Raw genomic sequence first — 26,391 nt, forward strand, 5'->3', positions numbered from 1 at the left:
ATAGTGTTATAAACATCGGGGTGCGTGTATGCCTTCAAATTCGTATTTTTGTATCCTCTGGGTAAATACTTAGTAGTGTAATTGCTGGGTCGTAGGGCAGTTCTGATTTAAATTTTTGAGGAAACTCCACACTGTTTTCCAGAGTGGCTGCACCAGTTTGCATTCCCACCAACAGTGTAGGAGGGTTCCCCTTTCTCCACATCGTCAGCAACATCCATTTTTTATGAGTTGTTAATTTTAGCCATATGACAGGTGTGAGGTGGTATATCAGTGTGGTTTTGATTTGTATTTCCCTGATGATGAGTGATGTGGAGCATCTTTTCATGTGTCTGTTGGCCATCTGGATGTCTTCTTTGGAAAAGTGTCTGTTTATCTCTTCTGCCTATTTCTTCACTGGAATATTTATTTTTGGGGTGAGTTGTATAAGTTCTGAATATATTTTGGATACTAACCCTTTATCAGATATGTCATTTGCAAATACCTTCTCCCATTCCATCAGTTGCCTTTTAGGTTTGTTGATTGTTTCCTTCACTGTGCAGAAGTTTCTTATTTTGATGAAGTCCCAATAGTTTATTTTTGCTAAAAATATTTTCTTAATTTCACTTTTGGAATGGTCATACTAGTATGTAGAAATACAATTGTTTTTTTTAAAGACACAAGATCGGTCTTTACTGATGACGGATTAGGCTGTAACCACTCTGGTCTGGATAAATGGAAGTCCATGTTGCTGAGTCCATGCATGATCTCCATCCCCTCCACAATGGCTACTTTATTAATGAGCCCATGGCGCACTGGTGGGTGTGGCTGGGGAAAGAGGCAGGCTGGTGTTCACAGAACAGTTCATCTTATCCACTTGAGTATGAAAATCCTTGTCTGCTGTGGTCACCCTTTGGTGAGCATTCACATGGGACACAGATATCATCACATTATTTTCCATTTAGAGAGGTCTATCCATATACCAATTAATCAGAGCTTCTTGTTACCAACTTTCTAATTGTTCCCCTTAGAGGTTCCCTGACCATCCAGCCAAACCATTCATTGGCTACTGCACATGAGTCAATATGTAAACACATATCTGGCCATTTCTCCTTCCAAGGAAAGTGAACAACCAGGTGCACTGCTTTAAGTTATGCCCACTGGGAGGATTTCCTTCCACCACTGTACTTCAGGGGTGTCCCAAAGAGGGGCTGTTGTGCCACACCTGCCCATCTGTGGGTGGCACCTGCATGTCATGAAGTACCATCTGTAAACCAGGCTCAAGTCTTCTCTTCCTCTGTTCACTGATCATAGGGAGCTTCTCATGAGGTCATAGGTGCAGGCTGAGAGAGAGGAGCAATGTAGCAGGTGTGGAGACCATGGGTGTTTGAGCCACTTCTTCACATAATGTATTTGTGCCTTTAGCCAGCTTAGGCTCAGTCTCATACATATCACTTCCATTTGAGGATGGAGTGCCATTGTGTGCCCCCAATTTTATTAAAAAGAAAAGCTTGGTGTGTCAAAGAACACCCAGTTCGTGATGGGCAGTTCAAATAACATGGCAATTTGGTGGCCCACGGTTAGGCATTCAGTCTCTACCAAGGCTCAGTAACAAACCAAAAAATCATTTCTCAAAAGGAAAGTAGTCATCTGCAAAGGATGGCAGGGCTTTGGTCTGAAGCCCTAAGAGCCTGTGTTGTGATTCATCTATAGGGGCCTGTCAAAGGCTCCAAACAAGCATCCCTATCTGCCACTGATATTTCAAGCACCATTGGATCTAGTGGATCATAAGGCTTGAGTGGTAGAGAAGCTTGCCTAAGAGTCTGAACATGTTGTAGATCTACTCTTGTTCTGGGCCCCAGTCAAAATTAGCACCTTTTCAGATCACTTGGAAATGGTCCATAATAACCACCTAAATGAGGAATATGTTGCCTCCAAAATGCAAAATCCAAAGAGGCCCACTAGGTGTTGGGCTTCTTTTGGGGGCATAGGAGGGCCCAGATGCAATAACTTATTTTTCACCTTAGAAATGATATCCTGACATGCCACACACCACTAGGCCCCTAAAAATTTCACTAAGGAAGGAAGCCCCTGAATTTTAGTTGGACTCATTTCCCACCCCCTGACATATAGATGTCTTACCAATAAGTGTGGAGTGGTTGCTACTTCTTGCTCACTGGGTCCAATCAGCATAATGTCATTAACATAATGGAGTAGTGTGATATCTCATGGAAGGAAAAGATAATCAAGATCCCCGAAAGCTCAATGATGACACAGTGGTGGAGAGTTGATATATCCCTGAAGTAGGATGGTGAAGGTGTGTTGTTGCTCTTGACAGCTGAAGGCAAACTGCCTTATGGACAGGGGTGGAGAAAAAGGCATTTGCCTTTCAGCAGCTGTAAGCCAGGTAGTGGTAGAGATGTAAATTTGCTCAAGCAGTGAGACCACATCTGGCACAGCAGCTGCAATTGAAGTCACCACCTGGTTAAGCTTATGCTAATTCACAGTCATTCTCCAAGATTCATCTGTCTTCTTCATAGGCCAGATAGGCAAATTCAATAGGGATATAGAGAGAATCACCACTTCTGTATCTTTCTAGTCCTTGATGGTGCCACTATTCTCTGAAATACTCCCAGGCATGTAGTATTGCTTTTGGTTTACTATTTTTCTAGGTAGAGGCAGTTCAAGTGGCTTCCACTTGGCCTTGCCTGACAAAATAGCCCTGAACAGAATAGTCCACAGGTCAGGGAATGAATGTGGGGTCTGCCAGTTGCTGAGTATGTTTATTCTAATTGTGTCTTCCAGAACTGTGGGGAGATAACCACAAAATGGGTTCAGGGACCCAGTGGACCCACTGAGAGATGGGCTGGAGCTAAAACGCCATTGATCACCTGACTTCCAAAAGCTCCTACTCTGATTTGTGGACCATAATGATAATTTGGGTATCTTGGAATTAATAAGTTCAGAGCCAGGGTCCAGTAGTCCCCCCAAAGGTCTGATTATTTCCTTTTTTCCAGTTCAAAATCATACTGATAAAAATCTGTAGGTCCCTTTGGGGAAGGTTTAGGGAAAGATTAAGAGTAGACATTTTGGGCAGTGTATCAAGGTCCTTCCTCAAGGGAATGCTGCTTCCCATCCATCCAAGGATTTCTGGGTCTGTAAACTTGCTCAAGTTTGGGATTTGGCTGGGGTCATTGACTTTCAGGTTTTGTGATTCGAGTTAGATTTTTGTTCACTACATCTAAAACTCTTCTGTTTATACAGATCAAGTAAGAATTTAGTGGGCTGCTATTATGGACTGAAGTGTGTTTCCTCAAAATTCATGTGTTGAAGCCCTAACCCCCAAAGTGACTATATTTCAAGACAGGGCCTATAGCCTTGAAAGTGACTATATTTCAAGACAGGGCCATTTCAAGGTCAAATGAAATCATAGGGTGAAGCCCTAATCCAATTTTATCAGTGACCCTATAAGAAGAGCCAGAGACACTAAAGATGAACAGACAGAAAAAAGTCCATCTGTGAACACAGTGAGATGGCAGCCATCTTCAAGCCAAGGAGAGAGCAACTCTGCTGATACCTTGATACTGACCTTCTAGGCTCCAGAATTGTGAGAAAAAAAACCAACATTGTTGTTTAAGTCCTTCAGTCAATGGTATTTCATTATGGTAATACTAGCTAAATATTACATCTTCCTATCTACTTCACTCCTAGGAACATTGTGACCAACTAGCCAACATCACAGGTGTCCATGAATCACACTATTGTGATTGCTGCTCTGACTCTGCTGTCCATTATGGTAACCATACCTGCCTTGCCTTGGGCTATTGAGTGCCTGCCGCTTGGCCCCTGCCACCCCAAGGTCTAATCACTCCTACTGCATTTAGATTTCTCAATTCAGTGGCAGCAATTTCCATTGTTAAGTTCTGGCTACAGACAAGAGTCATCAGATAGGACAAGAGTCATCAGATAGCTCTTCAAAGGGCTGGGGCTCTGGGGGTCTCCTCACAAATTTATTTCCCACAGTTGTGATGAAAGATGTGTCCTCTAAACCTTCCCAGGGTGGATGAAAAGATATTAAATGACGAATCCACTGTCATATTTCAATCTCATTAAGCTTTTGAATCCCTCCCTCTACAGTACACCAAGGCAGGTTGAACAGGTCAGGTTAATTTACTGTGGGCCACCTTTTGGTTCATGTTGCAGCCAAATAATCAAACACATGGCTAGAGTCCTTTCTAGCTCCCCAAGCTGCAATATTAAAAACACAGTCACTGCTTCATGGGCCCATATCAATATATTCAGCTTGATTCAACTTTATGTTGTTCCACCATCACCCATACCCTTAATATCCATTCCCATATGTATTCCCTGGATTTCTCTGTATAAATTAGAAAAATCAAGTGATTCTTTGGAGTGTAGTATACCTCCTCATGGATCACTTTGTGTCTCACCTGTAGGGGCCTTCTAGGACTTGACTCTACTTATATGTCTAGAAACAGAAAGGGGTGGTGGAGGTCCTGAGGATAAATGGTAGTGTTTTGTAAGATAAATACTTCATAGGAGGCTATTACAGTTTCCCCAGAGCCATGCAGGTTTAATCTCCTTGGACAGGGGTAGAGAGGTAGTTTCTATTGGCAAAGAAGACTTATCAGAATCTAGGGGTTCAAAATCCCCAGCTTCATCAAAGTTTTCCTATTTACCTCCATTCCAATTTTCACCCACACATTAACAATGAACATTCTGCAAGGCTGGGAATTCAATTTTCATTGCAATTCAGCCACTCGCAGAATGAGTTTCTGGGTTTGGTTTTCAGAAAACTCAGCTCTGTGGCTACAGGAAATATCTGCTTCAGGGAAGATAGAGAAGTTTTCAGGTCATTTGTGTGACACTTGAGCTGAGAATTTGAATCCCAGCACTCATTCATTTATTCCCTGTCATAAACTCTGGGTCTGGAGTTCTCTCTTGGCCAGCAAGAGGGTGGCCACAGAATTAGAATGCGAGAGAGGCTAATGTCCAGGAGGAGACAAGAACCCCGAGTAAGGGTCCTTGCTCTGTTTTTATTAGGATCAGAAGGCTTACAAATGTGATGGATGTGCACAAAGAGACAATGAAACAGTGAACATTAACTCGTGTGTGAGAGAAAGGGGGTTTCAAAGATAGGCAATGTTAGGGGTTTGGGTAAATATAAAACAAAAATCGTGACACTGGGCCTAGGGGATAAGAGAGATAGAGCATGCTACCACAGGGTCAACAAAGCACCATTCTTTTGCTAATTAGCTCCGTCCGGCAACTTCATTCTGCTGTGGTCTATAGCCCTGTTTACCTGTTTACCTATTGTCGTCCTTCTTTCCTGTGCAAGCAGCTTTCTGTTTTGGTACTATGTTGGGGGCACTTCTGCCCCGATTACCTAACCTTGGATGCTTTCATCCTGTGGCTTCCTATTCCTATGCCTCTGTTCTATACTGGGGGCACTTCTGCCCTGTTTACATAATCTTGGATGCTTTCATCCTAAACCTTGTTAACCCATTGGTTTAAGGTCAGTGAATTCCTAAGCTTATTCCCCACAATTCCCCACTTTGTCCAGAGACATTCACAACCAACTCATTATGTTTATGAGTTTGACAAAAATGTTCTAAAGTTTTATATATATGGTCACCAAGAACCTTGCTTCTTATTAGTGTATGATTAGTAATATACAGTGGTGATATTTTCTGTATCTCTATTACCATATTAGGTCATGGACTATCAGTGTTTTCTTTACCATTGGCAATAGACTCATTAGTAACTTTAAAACTAATGAGACCAGAGAACAAATTCCAGAAACTCCAGAACCAAATTTAGAAAATTCATTCTTAAGATTCTGTTGCTTTAGGACTTTTCTTACTATCAAAATCTACATTAGTCAAAATTCACCAAAGAAACAGAAAAAAGGGTGTGTGTGTGTGTGTGTGTGGAGAGAGAGAGAGAGGGGGAGAGAGACGATTCAGGATTGGTTCACAGTATTGTGGAGGATGGCAAGACCAAAATTTCCAGGCTGGGGTACAATTCTGGAGACTTAAGGAAGAGTTGATGTTGCAGTTCAAGTCCCAAGAAAGTCCACTGATAAAATTCTCTCTTCCTTGGCAGACGTCAGTTTTTTTTTCCAGTTTTTTTTTTCCTTCAACTGATTAGATGAGAAGCACCCACATTATGGGGAATAATCTGTTTCACTGCAATTCTATTAATATACATATTAATCTCACGTAAAAGTACCTAACACCTAGAAAAGTGTTTGATAAAATAACTGGGTACCATGCGATAGTCAAGTTGACACATAAAGTTAACCACCAGAGTTCCTTAGATAGGGCAGCAAAAGCACAGCCACAAAAGAAGGGGCGTGGTGGAAAGAGGATAAGTTGTACACCATCCAAAGCAAAAACTTTTGTGCATGAAAGGACTCTGTCTAGAAGGTGAAAGGACAAAACGCACAGGATGGGAGAAGCATTTGCAAATCACACATGGGATAAGGGTGTATTTTCCAGAATGCATAAAGAACACCTACAAGTCAACAATGAAAGCACGAACGAACAACCCAGTTAAAAAACGGGAAAGGACTTGAACGGACGTTCCTCCAAAGTGGATGTGCAAATGGCCAAGAGGCACATGAAAAGACGCTCAACATCATGCGCCAACAGGGCGATGAAAATCACAACCGCCATGAGGCACCACTTGGCAGCCAGTAGGCTGGCTCTTCTAGGCACAAGAAAGCAAAACAAAGGCAAAAAGACGAGTTGGGGCGAGGGTGCGCAAGGACCGGGACTCACACACTGCTGCTGGGAATGCAAAGCTGCTGTGGGAATCCGCTGGGCGGCTCCTCAGTAAGTTACCGGCAGAATTAGCACCCCACCCCTCAATCGCAGTCCCAGTGCAATTTTCCTACCCTAGGGAATCAGAAACAGGTGCTCAAACAGAACCCTGTGCAGGAAATGTTCGGCGCAGCGCTGTTCACATCTGCCGCAAGGTGGGAATGGCGGAGCTGCCTGTCAACCCATGAACTGGGATAGGCCGCCACACACGGTGTGTCCCTGCGGTGGAATATTACTCAGCCGTGAAAAGGCTTGAAGCGCTGGCTCACGCTCCCACACGGACGAACGAACCCTAGTGACAACGCTGCGCTACGGGAAAGCAACCAGGCACAGAAAGCCGCCTATTCGCCCAGCGATCCCGCGTGCAGAAAGAAGTAAGTGTCCGGGACAGGCGAACCCCTATGGGCAGCAAGCCGACTAGCGGTTGCCTGGGGGCTCCCGAGGACGGGGGTGGGGGGGAGGGGGGTGCGGTGAGGACTGGCTGCCTGACACGTACAGGGGTTTCTTTGAGGGGTGCTGCCACGGTTTGGAACTAGACGGTCGTGGTGGTCGCCCGACCCCTCTAGTGTATACTCGGGGCCGCTGGCTCCTACACGGGTGTTGGGTGTGCACAATGCGCCCGCCCAGCCAAAAGCCAGCGTTCCTTCAAACAGGGGTTCCAGGGAGCAGGCTCCCGCCCAGCACTGTTTCTCTGCAGCGGGGGCCCATGGGAAAGCAGTGACTTCACCGGATGTACGTGTCCCAAAACGCGCACCCGACCAATGATGGGGTCGGTCTGTGATCTCTAGGATATAGAGTAGCGGCTTTGGAACCCTGCCGGTCGGAAACTTCGGGCCAACTGGCTTTTTACACCGCTTCCCGCCACATCGCACCATATCCAGCCCTATCCGACCGCATCCAGCCACACCCGACCGCATCCAGCCACATCATCCGACCGCATCCAGCCGCACCCGACCGCATCCAGCCACACCCGACCGCATCCAGCCCTATCCGACCGCATCCAGCCGCACCCGACCGCTTCCCGCAGCGCACGCCAGACCGAGGCCCGTCCGAGAAAGCGCAGCCGAGGCCCAGCATGCCTGTGAGGAGGAGCCGTCGAGGGTCGTCCAGTGGCCAGAGCCGGGTCCGCTCCCGCACTGCCCGAGCCGAGTTGACGTTCTCCGTGAGCCACGTGGAGCGCCTCCTGCGGGAGGGCCGCTACTCGCAGCGCCTGGGCGCGTCCGCCCCGATCTTCCTAGCGGCCGTCATCCAGTCCCTGACGGCCAAGGTCCTGGAGCTGGCCGGCATCGAGGCCCGGAACAGCGGCAGGAGGCTCATCACCCCGGATGTCGTGGACATGGTGGTCCACAACCACCCGCTGCTCAGCGCCTTCTTCCAGTCCACCATCATCTCCCAGGCGGTCCCGGGCTGGAACTAGCTGTCCCACGCGACGTGGGGTCCGGCAGGCGCCAGGCCTACTCCTGGCCGGGGTGGGCCCCGGCCGGCCTGGTGCCTCAGGCAGTCACTGAAAGCCAATAAAGTGTTTGGAGAAACCCGTGTGAGCGCTTCTGTCGCTGGTGTGTGGGGCGTGGTCGTGGGACGTCCCTCGTCGGGGGTGGGGGGGAGTGGGGGCGTGGGGCGGGGGCGTGGTCGGGGAAGACCCAGCAGAGCAGCTTGTCTCGGGGATCATGCAGGCGGTGGCCCTGGGCGGGAGAGGCTGGCTCGGGTGGAGGCTTTGACGCGAGGGGTGACGAGTGACCGGGGCGGGGGGACCTGGCGAGCGAGCACCCTGCCAGGTTGGAATTGGGGTCACGCGGGACGGCGAGCTGGGTTTCGGGCCGGTTCGGTTACAGATTCTGGGAGACGCCTTCGGCCACGCGGGTAAACAGGCCGTCACCCAGCCACAGGGGGCACCTGGCCAGGCCCAGCCCCAGGATCCATGATTTGCATACAAGACTGGCACCAGGCAAGGCCTCACTCCTTGGCTTTCTTATGTATCAACTTTGCCCCTGGAAAAGTTCTTGCCCCAGAACCGTTAATTTGCATAAGTATCTTGCACTAGACCATAGGGTCTCAAAGCCAGAATAATGGCTAAGTGTGAGTCCTACATTTTTTAGTGTTATTTATTTATGCTTTATGTAGTTTGAATTTGATCAGTAAGACATTTTATGCCTGCTGCTTTCCTGCTATGATACTGGTGTTTCACTGAAACTTAAATTTCTTCATTTTTATAGTGATAGCATAATACTTGCCCTCCATTTTAGAACAGTGATTAGAAGAGTTAAAGGAAATTAAATGTATAAAATTTTATATGCATACCTATGTATATATAATAAAATTAAATGTGTAAAATTTTATATGCATATATATATAAAATTATGCTAAAGTAAGAATTTACTAAATCTTAGGGATGATACTAGGGTATGCAATCCATGATGCTGTTATTTCTTTTCTGTTTTTTATGTTTTACATTATACAAAAAATCAACCTCTTTTGGAGCCCAGTTCTATGAATTCAACATTTGTATACATATGTGTATCCACCACCACAGTCAGGCTATGGAACAGCTTCATCGACACAGAATAGTTTCTGATTTGGTACTACTGTCCCTTTTTAGTTGTGATTTTTGTTAAATTAACACTTTTAAGGAGAGCCCTGGGGTGCCTGGGTGGCTCAGTTGGTTGAGCGTGGGAGTTTGATTTTGGCTAAGGTCATTATCTCAGGGTACATGAGATTGAGCCCCACATGGGTCTCTGAGCTCCCAGTGCGAGTGTCTTTCTCTCTCCCTCTCTCGGCTTCTTTCTGCTCCTGCCCCGCCTTCTCCCCACCCACCCCCCCGTCAAAATAAATACACTTAAAAAATTTAAGGAGAACCCAGGGTAAGTGTGTGCGATGGTGAGCCAAGTTTCAACAGAGACTGAAAGGGAAAATGAAACGGAGAGGTGTATTACTCGTAGCTCCTGAAGAGGTACACAGCATGCCTGGCGGGCCACATGGGGAGGTCAAGGCAGGGCATAAGCAGAGAGGGGGCAACAGGAACTGGGCATATGCCTTTACTAAGGTTCATAGGTGAAATCTTTCTGGGTTTCCAGGCTCAGGATGGATTGACCAATTCAAAACAAACAAAAAAGAATGGTGTTTTGTTAAGCTCTGTGGAAATCTTATCTAAGGGACCCACAAAGGGAGGACCTGGGAGGCAGGAGAGACTAACACTAGGGTGATTGGGGAAGTCTTGTCAGGTTCTTACACTTACTTGTGACTCAGCTGGTTGTCATCTAGGGCATGCACTTGAGGGTAGGCTCTTGTTTTCTCAAGACCCCTGCATGTCACTTATCCACATAAAATGAATGCTGAAGCAGTTGTATTTTGGAGGAGTTTAAACTCAACATTAGCGAAACCCTTTCCTCAGACCTAATCTTGAGAATAACCACTGCTCTGTTCTCCATCTCTGTAGAACTTCCTTTCCCAGAACATCTTGTAAATATATTCATACAGTATGTCACCTTTAAAACTGGCTGCTATCATTCAACATATTGCTTTCCAGGTTTATCTGGATTGTTCAACTAGAATATATCAATAGTTATGTTTTATGTTCAAGTATTATTCCATTATATGGGTATATCACAGTTTGTTTAATCATTTGCTTATTATAGGACATTCTGGTTTCCAGGTTTGGGAAATTTTGAATAAACTGCTATAAACATTTATGGACATGTTTTTGTATAAATATAAATTTTCGTTTCTCTAGGCTAAATACTAAAGAGTTGGACTGATAAATCACATGAAAAGTTTTCTTAGGCCCCTTCCGAATTAGTCTCATCCTCATTTCCTATAGGCAACCACTGATCTTATTTTTTCCTACCCCATATTAGTCTTGAAGTTCCAGAACTTCAGATAAATGGAGTCAAAAGTGTAACTAATTTCAGTGAAGCTTGAGATTCAACCATATTTTGCATGTATTAATGATCCATTCCTTTTCATCAGTGTTATTCAGCTGTATTAAACCACACTATGTTTATACATTCAACTTTTAAAAAATTTTTTTAATTGTTTATTCATATTTGACAGAGAGAGAGAGAGAGCAAGCAGCAGAGAGACAGAAAGAAGGGGAGACAGAAACTGAAGCAGGCTCCAGGCTCCAAGCTGCCAGCACAGAGCCCAACGCGGGGCTCTAACCCACGAGCCGCAAGATCATGACCCGAGTGGAAGTCGGATGCCCAACTGACCGAGCAACCCAGGCGCCCCTATACATTCAACTTTTGATGGACATCTGGCCTGTTTTTAGTTTTTTATTATTACGAAAAGACCTACTATAAATATGTGTGTTAAAGTTTTTGTGTGCTAATATGCTTTCATTTCCCTTGGATAATTCCTAAAAGTGGAAGTGTTAGGTAATAGGTTAGGTGTATATCTAGCTTTATAAGAAACTGCTTAACTGTTTTCCAAAGAGTTTGTACCCTTTTATACTCCCACTATGTGTGAGGGTCCCAGTTGTTCCATATCCTTGCCAACATTTGATGTTGCCAGCTGGTTAGTTTTGGCCATTCTACATCAGGTAGATAGTGATATCTCATCGTGGCTTTATTTTGCAATTAACTAATGATAAAAGATCATTGAGCACATTTCAATTTGCCACAAGAGTGATGCTAAAATCTCTAACATGATTGGAATTTTTCTAATATCTGAATAACCATTCTAGCTTTCTATGCCTTCTGTTTTTATAATATATATTTATATATTCTACTTTTTAAAATATTGTTCTACTTTTAACTTTGTGTCTTTATATTTAAGAGTATCTCTTTATAAAATTTTATTCTATTTAGAATAGACCTAAAAGATCTACCCCCTTGATAAATTTCTTTAGTGTATAATACATTACTATGGATTATAGGTACAATGTTATATGGCAGATCTCTAGAACTTATTAATCTTGCTGATTTGAAGCTTTATGCCCATTGATTAGTAACTCTCCATTTCCCCCTCCCTTCAGGCCCTGGTAACTACCATTGATCAATTTGACTATTTTAGATTATTCATGTCAGTGTAATTGTGCATTATGAATACCAGCTATGATTATGTGATCAGTTACAGAAACAGGGATTGTAATTGACATGAATATTTTCCCTTCTCTTGTTATCAATGTTTGTAAGTTTGTATGCCTAAAATGTGCTTTCTTCCCTCACTTATCCTCCTATAATATGGAGTGCATTGAATTTATATCATAGTATTTAAGTATTAACTTTACATCATAGTACTGAAGTTCCAGGATGTCAAGGAGAAGAGCAAATATTACTGAAGGACTGTGCATCCTCTACTGGGGAAAGGGGTATTGTAGTCTTGGTTGTACACAGGATCGTTGTACCACATTAGGTCTAAGTAGAATCTTGTTATTATCTTTATTAAGAGTTTAAGAATGTTTTAAGGAGATGGGTCTTGGTGCCAAGTTGATAAAGGGTGTACCTGTGACGGTTAATTTTATGTGTCAACTTGACTAGGCCACTGTACCCAGACATTTGGTCAAACATTACTTTTGATGTTTCTGTGAGGGTATTTTGTAGTTGACATTAACATTTAATAAGTGGACCTTGGGGTGCCTGGGTGGCTCAGTCGGTTATGCACCCGACTTTGGCTCAGGTCATGATCTCGTGGTCTGTGAGTTGGAGCCCCGCGTCAGGCTCTGGGCCAACAGCTCAGAGCCTGGAGCCTGCTTTGGATTCTGTGTTTCCCTCGCTCTCTGCCCCTCCCCCACTCTCTCTCTCTCTCTCTCTCTCTCTCTCTCAAAAATACATAAACATTAAAAAAATTAAAAAAAAATAAGTGGACCTTGAGTAAAGCAGATTACCCCCCCCACATGTCAATGGGCCTCATCCAATCAATTAAAAGCCTTAACAGAGGGGCACCTGGGTAGCTCAGTTGTTGGGCATCCAACTTTGGCTCAGGTCATGATCCAGTGGTTCATGAGTTCAAGCCCCACGTCAGGCTCTGTGCTGACAGAGCAGAGCCTGGGGTCTGCTTTTGATTCTGTGTCTCCCTCTCTCTCCGCCCCTCCCCTGCTTGTGCTCTCTCTCTCTCTCTCTCTCTCTCATAAATAAACATTTTTTTAAAAAAGCCTTGGGGCGCCTGGGTGGCGCAGTCGGTTAAGCGTCCGACTTCAGCCAGGTCACGATCTCGCGGTCTGTGAGTTCGAGCCCTGCGTCAGGCTCTGGGCTGATGGCTCAGAGCCTGGAGCCTGTTTCCGATTCTGTGTCTCCCTCTCTCTCTGCCCCTCCCCTGTTCATGCTCTGTCTCTCTCTGTCCCCCCAAAAAATAAATAAACGTTGAAAAAAAAAAGCCTTAACAGAAAAAGACTGACTTCCTTGGAAGAGAGGAATTCAGCCATTAACCCTGCAAACTGCCTTGGGACTCCAAATGCACCTCTTTTCTGGGTCTCCAGGCTACTGGCCTATCCTGAAGATTTGGGGCTTTTCAAGCCTCCACAGTCTTGTGAACCAATACCTTAAAATCAATCTTTCTGTTTGTACATACAAACATATATATATGTGTATATGTATGTGTATATAAACATATGTAAGTATCCACACATATACATAGAGAGATTCTATTCATTTTATTTCTCTGGAGAACTCTAATGTTGTTCATACATCCAACACTAAGCTTTCTAGTAATCCTTCCCTGCCACTTCCTCAAGGCAAGGAGTTAGACCAGAGGCCTAAGGAGGCTTTTCCTGGAGCCCAAATCCAAATACCAGCACCAGCCACATTCCATAACTCCTAAACATTTTTGTCATAAAACAGTAAGGCAGCCAGCCAGGCCCGTAGCACAGATGGAGAGGAATACACCAGGAAAAGCAAAAGCAGGAAAGAGCATGCAACCTAACAACTTTCTTTGTAAATTCCAGTTTAAGACTGGCTTATTTCACAGAGCATTATGCCTTCTAGATGCATCCATGTTGTTGGAAATGGCAAGACTTCATTCTTTTTATGGCTAATATTCCAGTGTGTGTGTGTGTGTGTGTGCATATGTGTACTTCTATACATAGATCTTTTTTTTTCCATTCATCTATGGATGGACACTTGGATTGCTTCCATATTTTGACGATGATAAATAATGCCACAATAAACATAGGGGTGCATATATCTATTCAAATTCGTATTTTCATTTTCTTTGTGTAAATACCTACTAGCACAATTGCTGGGTTGAAGGGCAGCTCTATTTTTAACTTTTTGAGGAAACTCCACAGTTTTCCAGGGTGGCTGCACTAGTTTTTATTCCCACCAACAGTGCAAGAGGGTTCCCTTTTCTCTACATCCTCACCAACATGTTGTTTCTTGTGCTCTTGATTTTAACCATTCTGACAGGTGTGAGGGGCTATCTCACTGTGGTTTTGACTTGCATTTCCCTGATGATGAGCGATGTTGAGCATCTTGCCATGTGTCTGGTACCCTAGCCACTTTTGCAAAAAATTGGATGACGTTTTTAGGGCTCCGAAAGACCCTTCCTGGCAGACAAGTGAGAGCACAGGAATGCTGGCTGAGTCTGTCTCAGATGGGCCTGTCCCACATTTCCTTACCTATTGCTCCCACATTGTTGAAACAGAAGTAGGAAAGAATACGCTAAAAGTCCCGCCCCTTTTGCGGCACTTAACTCATGGTGACAACCTGTACATATCCCCTGCAATGCACACAAAATAAGGCAAATCTACCGCCAAGCTGTGCCCTTAAATCTCACTCCAAAATATTAGTACCGTACACAACTTCAGCGTAAAGGATGCATTTTCCCAAACCTGAATGATTGAGAAGATTCTATTCTGAAGACTTCTCGTTATCACTCCCAACACCGTGAAGAAAATAAAATGGAATTGAAAAAGCCCCCAGACTGTAATGTCTGCATGTAACATTCGGACCAAAAAGCTTTGGAAATGTAGTATTTTGAAATGGGATACCACCCTGCTCTTGCAGAACAAAGACACTGTCTTTCACATACATGACCACACAATACCAAAGAACCGTGCTGGTTTTACACATTGGAGTTAAATAAGAGGTACAGAAAGGTCCCTACTACAAATACAGGATTGTCACATGGATTAGGCATACCTCTCAGAATAGAACCTGGAACCAGAACTGTGAATTCCAATGCACACCGACACATTTGCTAAACACATTTGTTAGAACATTCCCGCCCCGCCCCCAACCTTGCACCAGACACATTTGCATGGTAGCTCTCTTAAGTAAGGACCACTTAAGCACCACATCGCAAATGATCTCTGTAGATTCACTGTGGGGCACAGCCTGAATCCCAGGCACACTGTCCATTTCAAATGAATGAATGCATCATGGACCTGAAGGAGAACTGTTTTTCTACCTCCTGCTTCTGGATGGGCAGAGAAGCTATTCCCATGTTATAGATGAAGTAAAGCTAAACCACAGGTTAGGGGCACCAGGATGGCTTTATTGTGGATTTAGGGCTGGAGCAACAACAATGTACTAATCAAATGATTCCCACAAATATGCATGGGGCAGATGAAACTACTTGGGTGATCCCACAGATAGACGTCAATATACGCTAAGAAATGAGATCACGATAAAAAAAAAATCCTATAGCTTAAGTATTTCGGCAGAACTGTGAAACATGAAATCCTCTGCCACAAAGATGTAGGGGGAGTTGGGTGGAAGAAGTAAGGGATAAACGGGGTTCTTTTTATTTCTATTGAGACAGAGAGCATGGGTGCAGCAGGGGAGGGGCAGAGAGGGAGACAGAGAATCCCAAGCAGGCTCCCAGCTGTCAGCGCAGGGCCCCAAGGTGGTGGGGGGAGGTCTCGGACTCACTAACAGCGAGATCATGACCTGAGCTGAAATCAGACTCCGGACTGAGCCACCCCAGGCGCCGCAAGAGGGTTCTCATTCTTATGTTGCAGCCTTGGGGAAGAGAGCCCTGTCTTCCACTCTCATTCTATCACGTTGTCCTGGTTGTTTTTCCCTCCCTCCGTTATGGAAGTCAGTCTTTGGGACACGGGTACCACCCAGTGAACTATATTGCTACAGTGGCCAGAGGAGGACGAGAAACCAAGGTAGAACTTTGCCGGCATCCCCGACTTGTATTTCCCCCCGAAACGCCAAGGGAGACGCACGACGTTTGGTAGCAAGCAACGAGTGCCTTCGTTCACGTGAGTCCTCAGATGCCCTGTCCCGAGGGGGAGACGGTTTCTTGCAGAACCAGGTGAAGGAGGTGATTCTGCTCGGCACTCAACAGTGGCCACATCTCCACTTGCAGCGACTTGACGGCTTCCGTGTCCTTTTCGTGGGTGGCCATGACCAAGGACTGCAGCAGCAGGAACAGCTCGTCAGGAAGCTGGCCGCCGCTCTCCTGCCCGTGGCCGTCGAAAGCCTCCCAGGAGTACTTCTCCAGAGTGTGGGCGTGCTCCGGCAGGAGCTTGGCGGGCGGCGGTTGCAGCAGCAGCAGCAGCAGCACGCGGGACACCTCGCAGCGGACCAGCACGTCGGAGAAGGCGCCCAGCGTGGCGGGAGAGGGCGCGGGCGCAGGGCCGCCGTTCGCAGGGAGCAGCGCGGCGGGCAGGGCCGGGGCCGCGCCGGGCCCGACCTGTGGCCCCGGAGGCGGCGGCGGCGGCGGGGGCGGCGGCGGCGGCGGCGGCACCGGGTGGCTGCCGTGCTCCCGCGCCAGGCGCTGCATGCGCGTGAAGACCGCCAGGGCGCCGTTGTAGTCGCGCGCCAGCAGCTGGCAGGAGGCGGCGTCGCCAAGCGCCTGCAGCGCGGCCAGGGGCAGCTGCGGGAGCTGCAGGTGGGCGGCGCGCTGGAAGTGGCCGGCGGCGGCGGCCGGCTGGCCCAGGTCGCGCAGGGCGGCGGCCAGCTCCAGGCAGAGGGCGGCGGCGGCGGCCGGCTGGCCCAGCTCGAGGTGCAGGCGCACGGCGGCGCCCAGGGCGTTGGCGGCGGCCTGCAGCGGCTCCCCGTAGGCCGCCGGGCAGGCGAGTCGCTGGCGCGCGTCGCGCTCCTGCCGCAGGAAGAGGCGGGCGGCCTCGGTGAGCGCCAGCGCCTCCCCAGGCCCGTGGAAGAGCGCCTGCTGGCAGCGCGCCACCGCCAGCTGGCACCAGGCCGCGTAGGGCAGGCACTCCTGGGCGCGCAGCTCCCGGCCCAGCTGCCCGAACTGCTCGCCCGCCTCCGCCACGTTGGGCTTCCGCAGGAACCGCTTCTTCAGCTTGCTCGACACCTGGCGGTACCGCGCCAAGAAGTCCCCGGCCTCGGGGCCCGGGCCCGCAGCGCCGCCCAGGCCGGGCGCGGACGCCGCCATGTTCGCCGCCACACGCAGACGCAGACGCGGACGCGGACGGTCGGACGTGCGGGCGCCCGGCGGCGACGTGCCCTGCGTCCGCGCTCGGGCAGCCAGGCGCCCCGTTGCCCCGGTGATACGCAAGCGACGGGGCCCGCAGGAGAGGCCTCGCCCCGCGCGGGTCGTGTGTGCAAATCGTGGACCCTGGGGCGGGGCCTGGCCAGGTGCCCCCTGTGGCTGGGTGACGGCCTGTTTACCCGCGTGGCCGAAGGCGTCTCCCAGAATCTGTAACCGAACCGGCCCGAAACCCAGCTCGCCGTCCCGCGTGACCCCAATTCCAACCTGGCAGGGTGCTCGCTCGCCAGGTCCCCCCGCCCCGGTCACTCGTCACCCCTCGCGTCAAAGCCTCCACCCGAGCCAGCCTCTCCCGCCCAGGGCCACCGCCTGCATGATCCCCGAGACAAGCTGCTCTGCTGGGTCTTCCCCGACCACGCCCCCGCCCCACGCCCCCACTCCCCCCCACCCCCGACGAGGGACGTCCCACGACCACGCCCCACACACCAGCGACAGAAGCGCTCACACGGGTTTCTCCAAACACTTTATTGGCTTTCAGTGACTGCCTGAGGCACCAGGCCGGCCGGGGCCCACCCCGGCCAGGAGTAGGCCTGGCGCCTGCCGGACCCCACGTCGCGTGGGACAGCTAGTTCCAGCCCGGGACCGCCTGGGAGATGATGGTGGACTGGAAGAAGGCGCTGAGCAGCGGGTGGTTGTGGACCACCATGTCCACGACATCCGGGGTGATGAGCCTCCTGCCGCTGTTCCGGGCCTCGATGCCGGCCAGCTCCAGGACCTTGGCCGTCAGGGACTGGATGACGGCCGCTAGGAAGATCGGGGCGGACGCGCCCAGGCGCTGCGAGTAGCGGCCCTCCCGCAGGAGGCGCTCCACGTGGCTCACGGAGAACGTCAACTCGGCTCGGGCAGTGCGGGAGCGGACCCGGCTCTGGCCACTGGACGACCCTCGACGGCTCCTCCTCACAGGCATGCTGGGCCTCGGCTGCGCTTTCTCGGACGGGCCTCGGTCTGGCGTGCGCTGCGGGAAGCGGTCGGGTGCGGCTGGATGCGGTCGGATAGGGCTGGATGCGGTCGGGTGTGGCTGGATGCGGTCGGGTGCGGCTGGATGCGGTCGGATGATGTGGCTGGATGCGGTCGGGTGTGGCTGGATGCGGTCGGATAGGGCTGGATATGGTGCGATGTGGCGGGAAGCGGTGTAAAAAGCCAGTTGGCCCGAAGTTTCCGACCGGCAGGGTTCCAAAGCCGCTACTCTATATCCTAGAGATCACAGACCGACCCCATCATTGGTCGGGTGCGCGTTTTGGGACACGTACATCCGGTGAAGTCACTGCTTTCCCATGGGCCCCCGCTGCAGAGAAACAGTGCTGGGCGGGAGCCTGCTCCCTGGAACCCCTGTTTGAAGGAACGCTGGCTTTTGGCTGGGCGGGCGCATTGTGCACACCCAACACCCGTGTAGGAGCCAGCGGCCCCGAGTATACACTAGAGGGGTCGGGCGACCACCACGACCGTCTAGTTCCAAACCGTGGCAGCACCCCTCAAAGAAACCCCTGTACGTGTCAGGCAGCCAGTCCTCACCGCACCCCCCTCCCCCCCACCCCCGTCCTCGGGAGCCCCCAGGCAACCGCTAGTCGGCTTGCTGCCCATAGGGGTTCGCCTGTCCCGGACACTTACTTCTTTCTGCACGCGGGATCGCTGGGCGAATAGGCGGCTTTCTGTGCCTGGTTGCTTTCCCGTAGCGCAGCGTTGTCACTAGGGTTCGTTCGTCCGTGTGGGAGCGTGAGCCAGCGCTTCAAGCCTTTTCACGGCTGAGTAATATTCCACCGCAGGGACACACCGTGTGTGGCGGCCTATCCCAGTTCATGGGTTGACAGGCAGCTCCGCCATTCCCACCTTGCGGCAGATGTGAACAGCGCTGCGCCGAACATTTCCTGCACAGGGTTCTGTTTGAGCACCTGTTTCTGATTCCCTAGGGTAGGAAAATTGCACTGGGACTGCGATTGAGGGGTGGGGTGCTAATTCTGCCGGTAACTTACTGAGGAGCCGCCCAGCGGATTCCCACAGCAGCTTTGCATTCCCAGCAGCAGTGTGTGAGTCCCGGTCCTTGCGCACCCTCGCCCCAACTCGTCTTTTTGCCTTTGTTTTGCTTTCTTGTGCCTAGAAGAGCCAGCCTACTGGCTGCCAAGTGGTGCCTCATGGCGGTTGTGATTTTCATCGCCCTGTTGGCGCATGATGTTGAGCGTCTTTTCATGTGCCTCTTGGCCATTTGCACATCCACTTTGGAGGAACGTCCGTTCAAGTCCTTTCCCGTTTTTTAACTGGGTTGTTCGTTCGTGCTTTCATTGTTGACTTGTAGGTGTTCTTTATGCATTCTGGAAAATACACCCTTATCCCATGTGTGATTTGCAAATGCTTCTCCCATCCTGTGCGTTTTGTCCTTTCACCTTCTAGACAGAGTCCTTTCATGCACAAAAGTTTTTGCTTTGGATGGTGTACAACTTATCCTCTTTCCACCACGCCCCTTCTTTTGTGGCCGCGCTTTTGCTGCCATATGTAAGGAACTGTTGTGTAGTTAAAGCCAGGGGGATTTATATCTATGTTTTATTCCAAGAGTTTCATAGTTTCATCGCTTACGTTTGGGTTTGTGATCCGTTTTGGAATTCATTTTCATACGTGGTGTGAAACTGGAGCCCACGTTCATTCTTTTTTCTGTCAACATTCAGTTTTCCCAGCACCGTTTGTTGAAGAGATTGCTCATTCCTCCATTGAATGGTCTGGGCCCCCTTGTTGAATATCAACTATTCATAAATCTATGGGTTTATTTCTCACTGTAAATTCAAAAACATTGACCTACATGTCTACCCCTGTGCCAGTACCACAGTTTACGATTGCTGTAGTTTTGAAGTAAGTTTTGAAAGTGGCACGTGTGGATCGCACAGCTTTGTTCTTCTTTCCAGATTGTTTTGGCTGTCTCTGTCCCTTGCATTTCCATATAAATTTAGGATTGGCTTTCACGTCTGCAAAAGATCACTGAAAAGGTTTTTAAAACGTTTTAAATGTTTATTTACTTTTGAGAGTGATAGAGTTCAAGTGGGGTAGCAGCCGAAAGAGAGGGAGACACAGACTCTGAAGCAGGGTCCAGGGTCTGAACTGTCAGCACAGAGCCTGATGCAGGGCTCAAACCCACAAACTGCGAGATCCTGACCTGAGCTGAGGTTTGCCACCTAACCAACTAAACCACCCAGGCTCCCCGATCATTGAAATTTTGATAGAGACTGTATTGAATCTATATATTGCCTTCGAGATTATGGCCATCTTAACAATATTAAGTATTCATATCACTAAAACAGAATGGCTTTTCATTGATTTAGGCCCTCTTTAATTTCTTTCAGCAATGTTTTCCTTTTAGCAAATATAATCTTGCACATCTATTGTTAAATTTATTCCCCAGTATTTTATTATTTTCGATGATATTGTAAAAGGGATTCCTTTCGCTTTTTGGTAAGTTTTTATTTAAATGTCAGTTAACATATGGTGTATAATTAGTTTCAGGTGTGCAATATAGAGATTCAACACTTCCGTAAAACATCTGGTGTTCATCACTTGTGCACTCCTTAATCCCCATCACCTATTTAACCCATCCCCCCACCCATCTTCCCTCTGGTAACCATCAGTGTATTCTCCTTAGTTAAGAATTTGTTTCTTGGTTTCCCTCTCTTTTCCCATTCTATGCTTGTTTATTTTTTCTTTTTTTTTAAACGTTTATTTATTTTTGAGACAGAGAAAGATTGAGCATGAATTGGGGAAGGTCAGAGAGAGAGGGAGACACAGAATCCGAAACAGGCTCCAGGCTCTGAGCTGTCAGCACAGAGCCCGATGCAGGGCTCGAACTTATGGGCCACGAGACCATGACCGGAGCCGAAGTCGGATGCTCAACTGACTGAGCCACCCAGGTGCCCCTATTTTTTTTTTCTTAAATTCCACATAAAAGCGAAATCATATGGTATTTATCTTTCTCTGACTAATTTTGCTTAGGATATTATTCTCTAGCTCCTTCCATGTCATTGCAAATGGCAAGATTTCATTCTTTTTTATGGCTCAGTAATGTTCCATTCTATTTATGTGCAAACCCCATCTTCATAATCCATTCACCAGTCGATGGACATTTGGGCTCTTTCCATAACTTGGCTATTGCAAAGAATGCTGCTATAAATATCAGGGTGTATGTATCCCTTGAAATCAGTATTTTTGTATTCTTTGGGTAAATACGTAGTAGTGCAATTGTGGGATGTAGGGTAGTTCTACTTTTATTTTTTGAGGATCCTCCACAATGTTTTCTAGAGTGGCCTCTCTGTTACCCCCATCAACAGTGCAAGAGGGTTTCCCTTTCTCTGCATCCTCTCCAACACCTGATGTTACTTCTGTTGTTAATTTTAGCCTTTCTGAGAGGTGTGAGTTGATCTCTCATTGTAGTTTGATTTGTATTTCCCTGATGATGAGTAATGTTGATCCTTTTTTCATGTAGCCATCTGTATGTCTTCTTTGGAAAAACATCTATTCATGTTTTCTGCCAATTTTTTAATTGAATGATTTGCTTTTTGGGTATTGAGATTTATAACTTCTTTATAGATTTTGGATACTAACCCTATATCAGGTATGTCGTTTGCAAGTATCTTCTCCTATTCTGAACACTTGCTTTTAGTTTTGTTGATGGTGTCCTTCACTGTGCAGAAGATTTTATTTTGATGATGTCCCAGTAGTTTATTTTTGCTTTTGTTTCCCTTGCCTCAGGAAACATATCTAGTAAGAAGTTGCTATGGCCAGGGGCACCTGGGTGGCTCAGTCAGTTAAGCGTTCGGTCTTTGGTTTTGGCTCAGGTCATGATCTTGTGGTTCGTGAGTTTGAGCCCCACGGTGGGTTCCATGCTGGCAGCATGGGGCCTGCTTAGGAGTCTCTCTCTCTCTCCCTTTCTCTCTGTCCCTCCTCTCATCATGTTCTCTCCCTCTTTTAAAATAAATGAATAAACTTAAAAAAAAAAGAAGTTACTATGGCCAATAAAAGTAGTTATTGCCAGTGTTCTCCTCTCAGATTTTGATGGTTTCCTGTCTCATATTTAGGTTGTTAAACCATTTGAATTTATTTTTGTGTATGGTGTAAGAAAGTGTTCCAGTTTCATTCTTTTGCATGTTGCTGTCCAGTTTACCCAACACTGTTGAAGAGATTGTCTTTTTCCCCTTGGATATTCTTTCTTGCTTTGTCAAAGATTAATTGACTATAGAGTGGTGGATTGACTTCTGGGGTTTCTAATGTCTTCTATTGATCTATGTGTCTATTTTTGTCACAGTACCACATTGTCTTGATTACTACAGTTTTGTAATATTACTTGAAGTCAGGAATTATGGTGCCTCCAGCTTTTCTTTTCTTTTAAAAGGTTGCATTGATTATTCGGGGTCTTTTGTGGCTCCATACATGTTTTAGGATTGTTTGTTCTAGCTCTGTGAAAAGTGCTTTTAGTATTTTGATAGGGATTGCACTGAATGTGTAGATTGCTTTGGGTAGTATTGACATTTTACCAATATTTTTTCTTCCAATAAATGAGCATGGAGTGTTTTGCATTTCTTTGTGTCTTCTTCAATTCCTTTCATAAACTTTCTATAATTTTCAGAGTACAGATCTTTCACCCCTTTGGTTAGGTTTATTCCTAGGTATCTTATGGTTTTTGGTTAATTTGTGAATGGGATTGATTCCTTGAGTTCTCTTTCTCAGAAAGAGAGAGAGTTCATTATGAACTGCAACAGATTTCTGCATGCTGATTTTATATCCTTTGACTTTACCAAATTCATGTATCAGCAGTTCTAGCAACTTTTTTGGTGGAATCTTTTGGGTTTTCTATGTAGAGTACCATGGCATCTGCAAAGAGTAAAAGTTTGACTTCCTCCTTGCATTTTGGATGCCTTTTATTTCTTTCTGTTGTTTGATTGTTGTGGCTAGGACTTCTAGAACTATATTAAATAACAGTGGAGGAGCCAACATTCCTGTCTTGTCCCTGAACATAGAGAAAAAGCTCTCAGGTTTTCTCCATTGAGGATATTACCTGTGGGTTTTTCATATTTGGACTTTATTATTTTGAGGTACGTTCCCTCCAGACCTACTTTCTTGACAGCTTCTATCATGAATGGATGTTGTACTTTGTCAAATGCCTTTTCTACATTCACTGGAACGATCATATGGTTCTTATCCTTTCTGTTATTGATGTGATGTACCACATTGATTGATTTGCAAATACTGGACCAACCTTGCCTCCTAAGCAAATCCCAGTTGATTGTGGTGAATGATCTTTTAAAATGTATTCTTGGATTTGGTTTGCTAGTAGGATTTTTGCATCTATGTTCATCTGGGAAATGGGCCTGTAGTTTTCTTTTTTAGTGGAGTCTTTGGTTTGGGTATCAGGGTAATTCTGGCCTCCTAGAATTAATTTGGAAGTTTCCCTTCCATTTCTATTCTCTAGAATGGTTTGAGAAGAATAGGTATTAACTCTTCTTTAAATATTTGGTAGAATTCACCTGTGAAGCTATCTGGCCCTGGACTTTTGTTTTTTGGGAGATTTATTACTGATTGAATTTCTTTTCTGGTTACCAGTCTGTTCAAGTTTTCTAATTCTTCTTGTTTCAGTTTTGGTTGTTTATATGTTTCCAGGAATTAATCCATTTTTTCCAGGTTCTCCAAGTTGTTGGCATAGATTTTCATGATATATTCTTATAATTGTATTTCTGTGGTGTTGGTTGTTATTTCTTCTCTCTCATTTGTGATTTTATTTATTTTGTGTCCTTTCACTTTCCTTTTCAATAAGTATGGCTAGGGGGTTACCAATTTCATTATTTTTTTTCAAGGAACCAGCTCCTGGCCTCATTGATCTGTTCTAGTGCTTTTTTATTTTCTATATCCTTTATTTCTTCTCTAATCTTTATTATTTCCCTTCTGCTGGCTTTAGGCTTCATTTGTTGTTCTTTTTCTAGCTCCTTTAGGTATAAGGTTACATTGTTTATTTGAAATTTTTCTTGCTTTTTAAGGTAGGCCAATATTGTTATACACTTCCCATCTTGGGACTGCTTTTGCTGCATCCTTAAGGTTTTGGATTGTTATGTTTTTTCATTCGTTTCCATGTATTTTTTTAATTTATTTGATATCCTGGTTGACCCATTCATTCTTTAGTACTATATTATTTAACCTCCATGTATTTGTGGTCTTTCCATTTTATTTTCTTGTGGTTGAATTCAAGTTTCACAGCATTTTGGTCAGAAAAATATGCATGGTATTATCTCAATCTTTTTGTAGTTTTTGAGGTCTGATTTGTGACCTAGTGTGTGATGTATTTTGGCAAGTGTCCCATGTGCACTTGAAAAGAATGTGTATTCTGCTGTTTTAGGATGGAGTGTTCTGAATATATGTTAAGTCCATCTTGTCCAGTGTATCATTCAAAGTCATTGTTTTCTTGTTGATTTTCTGCTTAGATGATCTGTCCATTGATGTAAGTGGGGTGTTAAAGTCTCCTACTATTATTGTATTATTATCAATGAGTTTATTTATGTTTGTTATTGATTGTTTTATATGTTTGGGACCTTCCAAATTGGGTGTATAAATATTTACAATTATTAGGTCTTCTTGTTGGATTGTCCCCTTTATTGTGATATAGTGCCCCCTTCATCTCTGTTACAGTCTTGGTTTAAAGTGTAATTTATCTAAGTATTGCTACTCTGGCTTTCTTTTGATGTCCATTTGTATGATATATGTTTCTCCATCCCCTAATTTCAATCTGCAGATGTCTTTAGGTCTAAAATTTATCTCTTGTAGGCAGCATTTGGATGGATCTTATTTTTTTAAATCCATTCTGACACCCTATGTCTATTGATTGGGGCATTTACATTCAGAGTAATTTTGATAGATATGTACTTAGTGCCATTTTATTACATGTTTTGCCATTGTTTCTGGAGATTTTCTCTGATCTTTCCTTGTCTTTGTCACTTTTGGTTTCTCCTTTGCATTCAGAGAATCTCCTTTTTGCAGGGCTGGTTGAGTGTTCATGATCTCTTTTAGTTTTTGTTTGTCTGGGAAAGTGTTAATCTCTCCTATTCTGTAAGATAGCCTTACTTGATAGAGTTTCTTGGCTGTGGATTTTTCCCATTCAGCACTTTGAATGTATCATGTTAAGTCCTTCCTGGCTTGCTGAGTTTCATTGTGAAATCTCCAGCTAGTCTTATGGGTTTTTCCTTGTAAGTTAAGGAATTATTTTGTCTTGCTGCCTTTAGGATTTTTCTTTATTTCTATATTTTGCCAATTTAATTACAATATGTCTTGATGTTGGTCTGCTTTTGTTGATTTTGATAGGAATTCTCTGTGCCTCCTGGATCTGGATGTCTGTTTCTTTCCCCAGATTAGGGAGGGTTTCGGCTATTATTTCCTCAAATAAATGTTCTGCTCCATTTTCTCTCTATTCTTCTTCTGGGACTCCTATAATATGAATGTTATTATGCTTGGTTGAGTCTCTGAGTTTCCTAAATCTATTCTCATGTTCCATAATTCTCTCTTTTGTTCAGATTCATCATGTTCCATTATTTTATCTCTTATATCACTTCTTAATTCCTCTGCTTCTTCCATCTTGTGTTCATTGCATCAAGTCTGTTTTGAATCTCATTTATTGCATTTTTCAGTTCTGTTTTTTCCTCAAATGATATTGGTGATGATGATAAACAATTACTAAGTACTATTTATTGTGTACTGCTCACTATGGTACTCACTTTATACACATGACCTCATTTCATTCATCACAGCTTTATTAAGTAGATGACATTTTTAGCCCCACTTTGCAGATGAAGAAACAGAGGCTCAAGGAAGGAAAGTGGCTTCCCCAAATTTACCAGGTTAGTCAGAGGCAAAGATAGAATTCAAACCCAGTTTGGTTCAAGTCCATGCTCTTCCTATGACACTACTCTGCCTCAGTCAAGGCATCAGAGAGGGATCTAGAAAGCAGAAGCTGAGAAGATACTGAATATCTGAATTGGATGGAGTGGCCATCATCAATGGGACAAAGGATCAACCAAGGAGAAAGGTGGGGCTAGCAGAGAAAAACCTTCACTGACTTCACAGGTTCACCATAGCATTGACCCTTGTGATCTTCACTTGTGCATAGGATAAATTGCTATGTTTATCTACCTATAAAAAAGTAGGTTAGAACACCACTATG

General features: G+C 45.8%; 3 protein-coding genes and 1 pseudogene across 3 annotated transcripts; 1 reads left to right on the top strand and 3 right to left on the bottom strand.

Annotated features, from left to right (window-relative positions):
- Positions 1-569: 569 nt before the first annotated feature.
- Positions 570-6,674, bottom strand: LOC122477192 (annotated as a pseudogene).
- A 409-nt stretch (positions 6,675-7,083) lies between these two features.
- Positions 7,084-8,350, top strand: LOC122477454 (histone H2A-Bbd type 2/3-like). The gene is made up of 2 exons (XM_043570440.1): positions 7,084-7,195; positions 7,610-8,350. Exon 2 carries the CDS (start codon positions 7,897-7,899, stop codon positions 8,236-8,238), a length of 342 nt encoding a protein of 113 aa, XP_043426375.1. The 5' UTR covers positions 7,084-7,195; positions 7,610-7,896; the 3' UTR covers positions 8,239-8,350.
- A 6,877-nt stretch (positions 8,351-15,227) lies between these two features.
- LOC122477452 (40-kDa huntingtin-associated protein) lies at positions 15,228-17,150 on the bottom strand. The gene has a single exon (XM_043570437.1). The coding sequence runs from the start codon at positions 17,100-17,102 to the stop codon at positions 15,972-15,974; it is 1,131 nt and encodes a 376-aa protein (XP_043426372.1). The 5' UTR covers positions 17,103-17,150; the 3' UTR covers positions 15,228-15,971.
- A 519-nt stretch (positions 17,151-17,669) lies between these two features.
- LOC122477455 (histone H2A-Bbd type 2/3-like) lies at positions 17,670-18,932 on the bottom strand. Its single transcript, XM_043570441.1, has 2 exons — positions 18,825-18,932; positions 17,670-18,410 (listed from the first exon to the last, which is right to left on the bottom strand). Exon 2 carries the CDS (start codon positions 18,121-18,123, stop codon positions 17,782-17,784), a length of 342 nt encoding a protein of 113 aa, XP_043426376.1. The 5' UTR covers positions 18,124-18,410; positions 18,825-18,932; the 3' UTR covers positions 17,670-17,781.
- Positions 18,933-26,391: the final 7,459 nt, after the last annotated feature.

This window comes from Prionailurus bengalensis, chromosome X (assembly GCF_016509475.1).
Source record: "Prionailurus bengalensis isolate Pbe53 chromosome X, Fcat_Pben_1.1_paternal_pri, whole genome shotgun sequence".
Classification (NCBI taxonomy): domain Eukaryota; kingdom Metazoa; phylum Chordata; class Mammalia; order Carnivora; family Felidae; genus Prionailurus; species Prionailurus bengalensis.

Bases quoted from the DNA above. Each gene is read 5' to 3' on its own strand.
- LOC122477454 (XM_043570440.1), top strand. From the start codon at position 7,897: ATGCCTGTGAGGAGGAGCCGTCGAGGGTCGTCCAGTGGCCAGAGCCGG.
- LOC122477452 (XM_043570437.1), bottom strand. From the start codon at position 17,102: ATGGCGGCGTCCGCGCCCGGCCTGGGCGGCGCTGCGGGCCCGGGCCCC.
- LOC122477455 (XM_043570441.1), bottom strand. From the start codon at position 18,123: ATGCCTGTGAGGAGGAGCCGTCGAGGGTCGTCCAGTGGCCAGAGCCGG.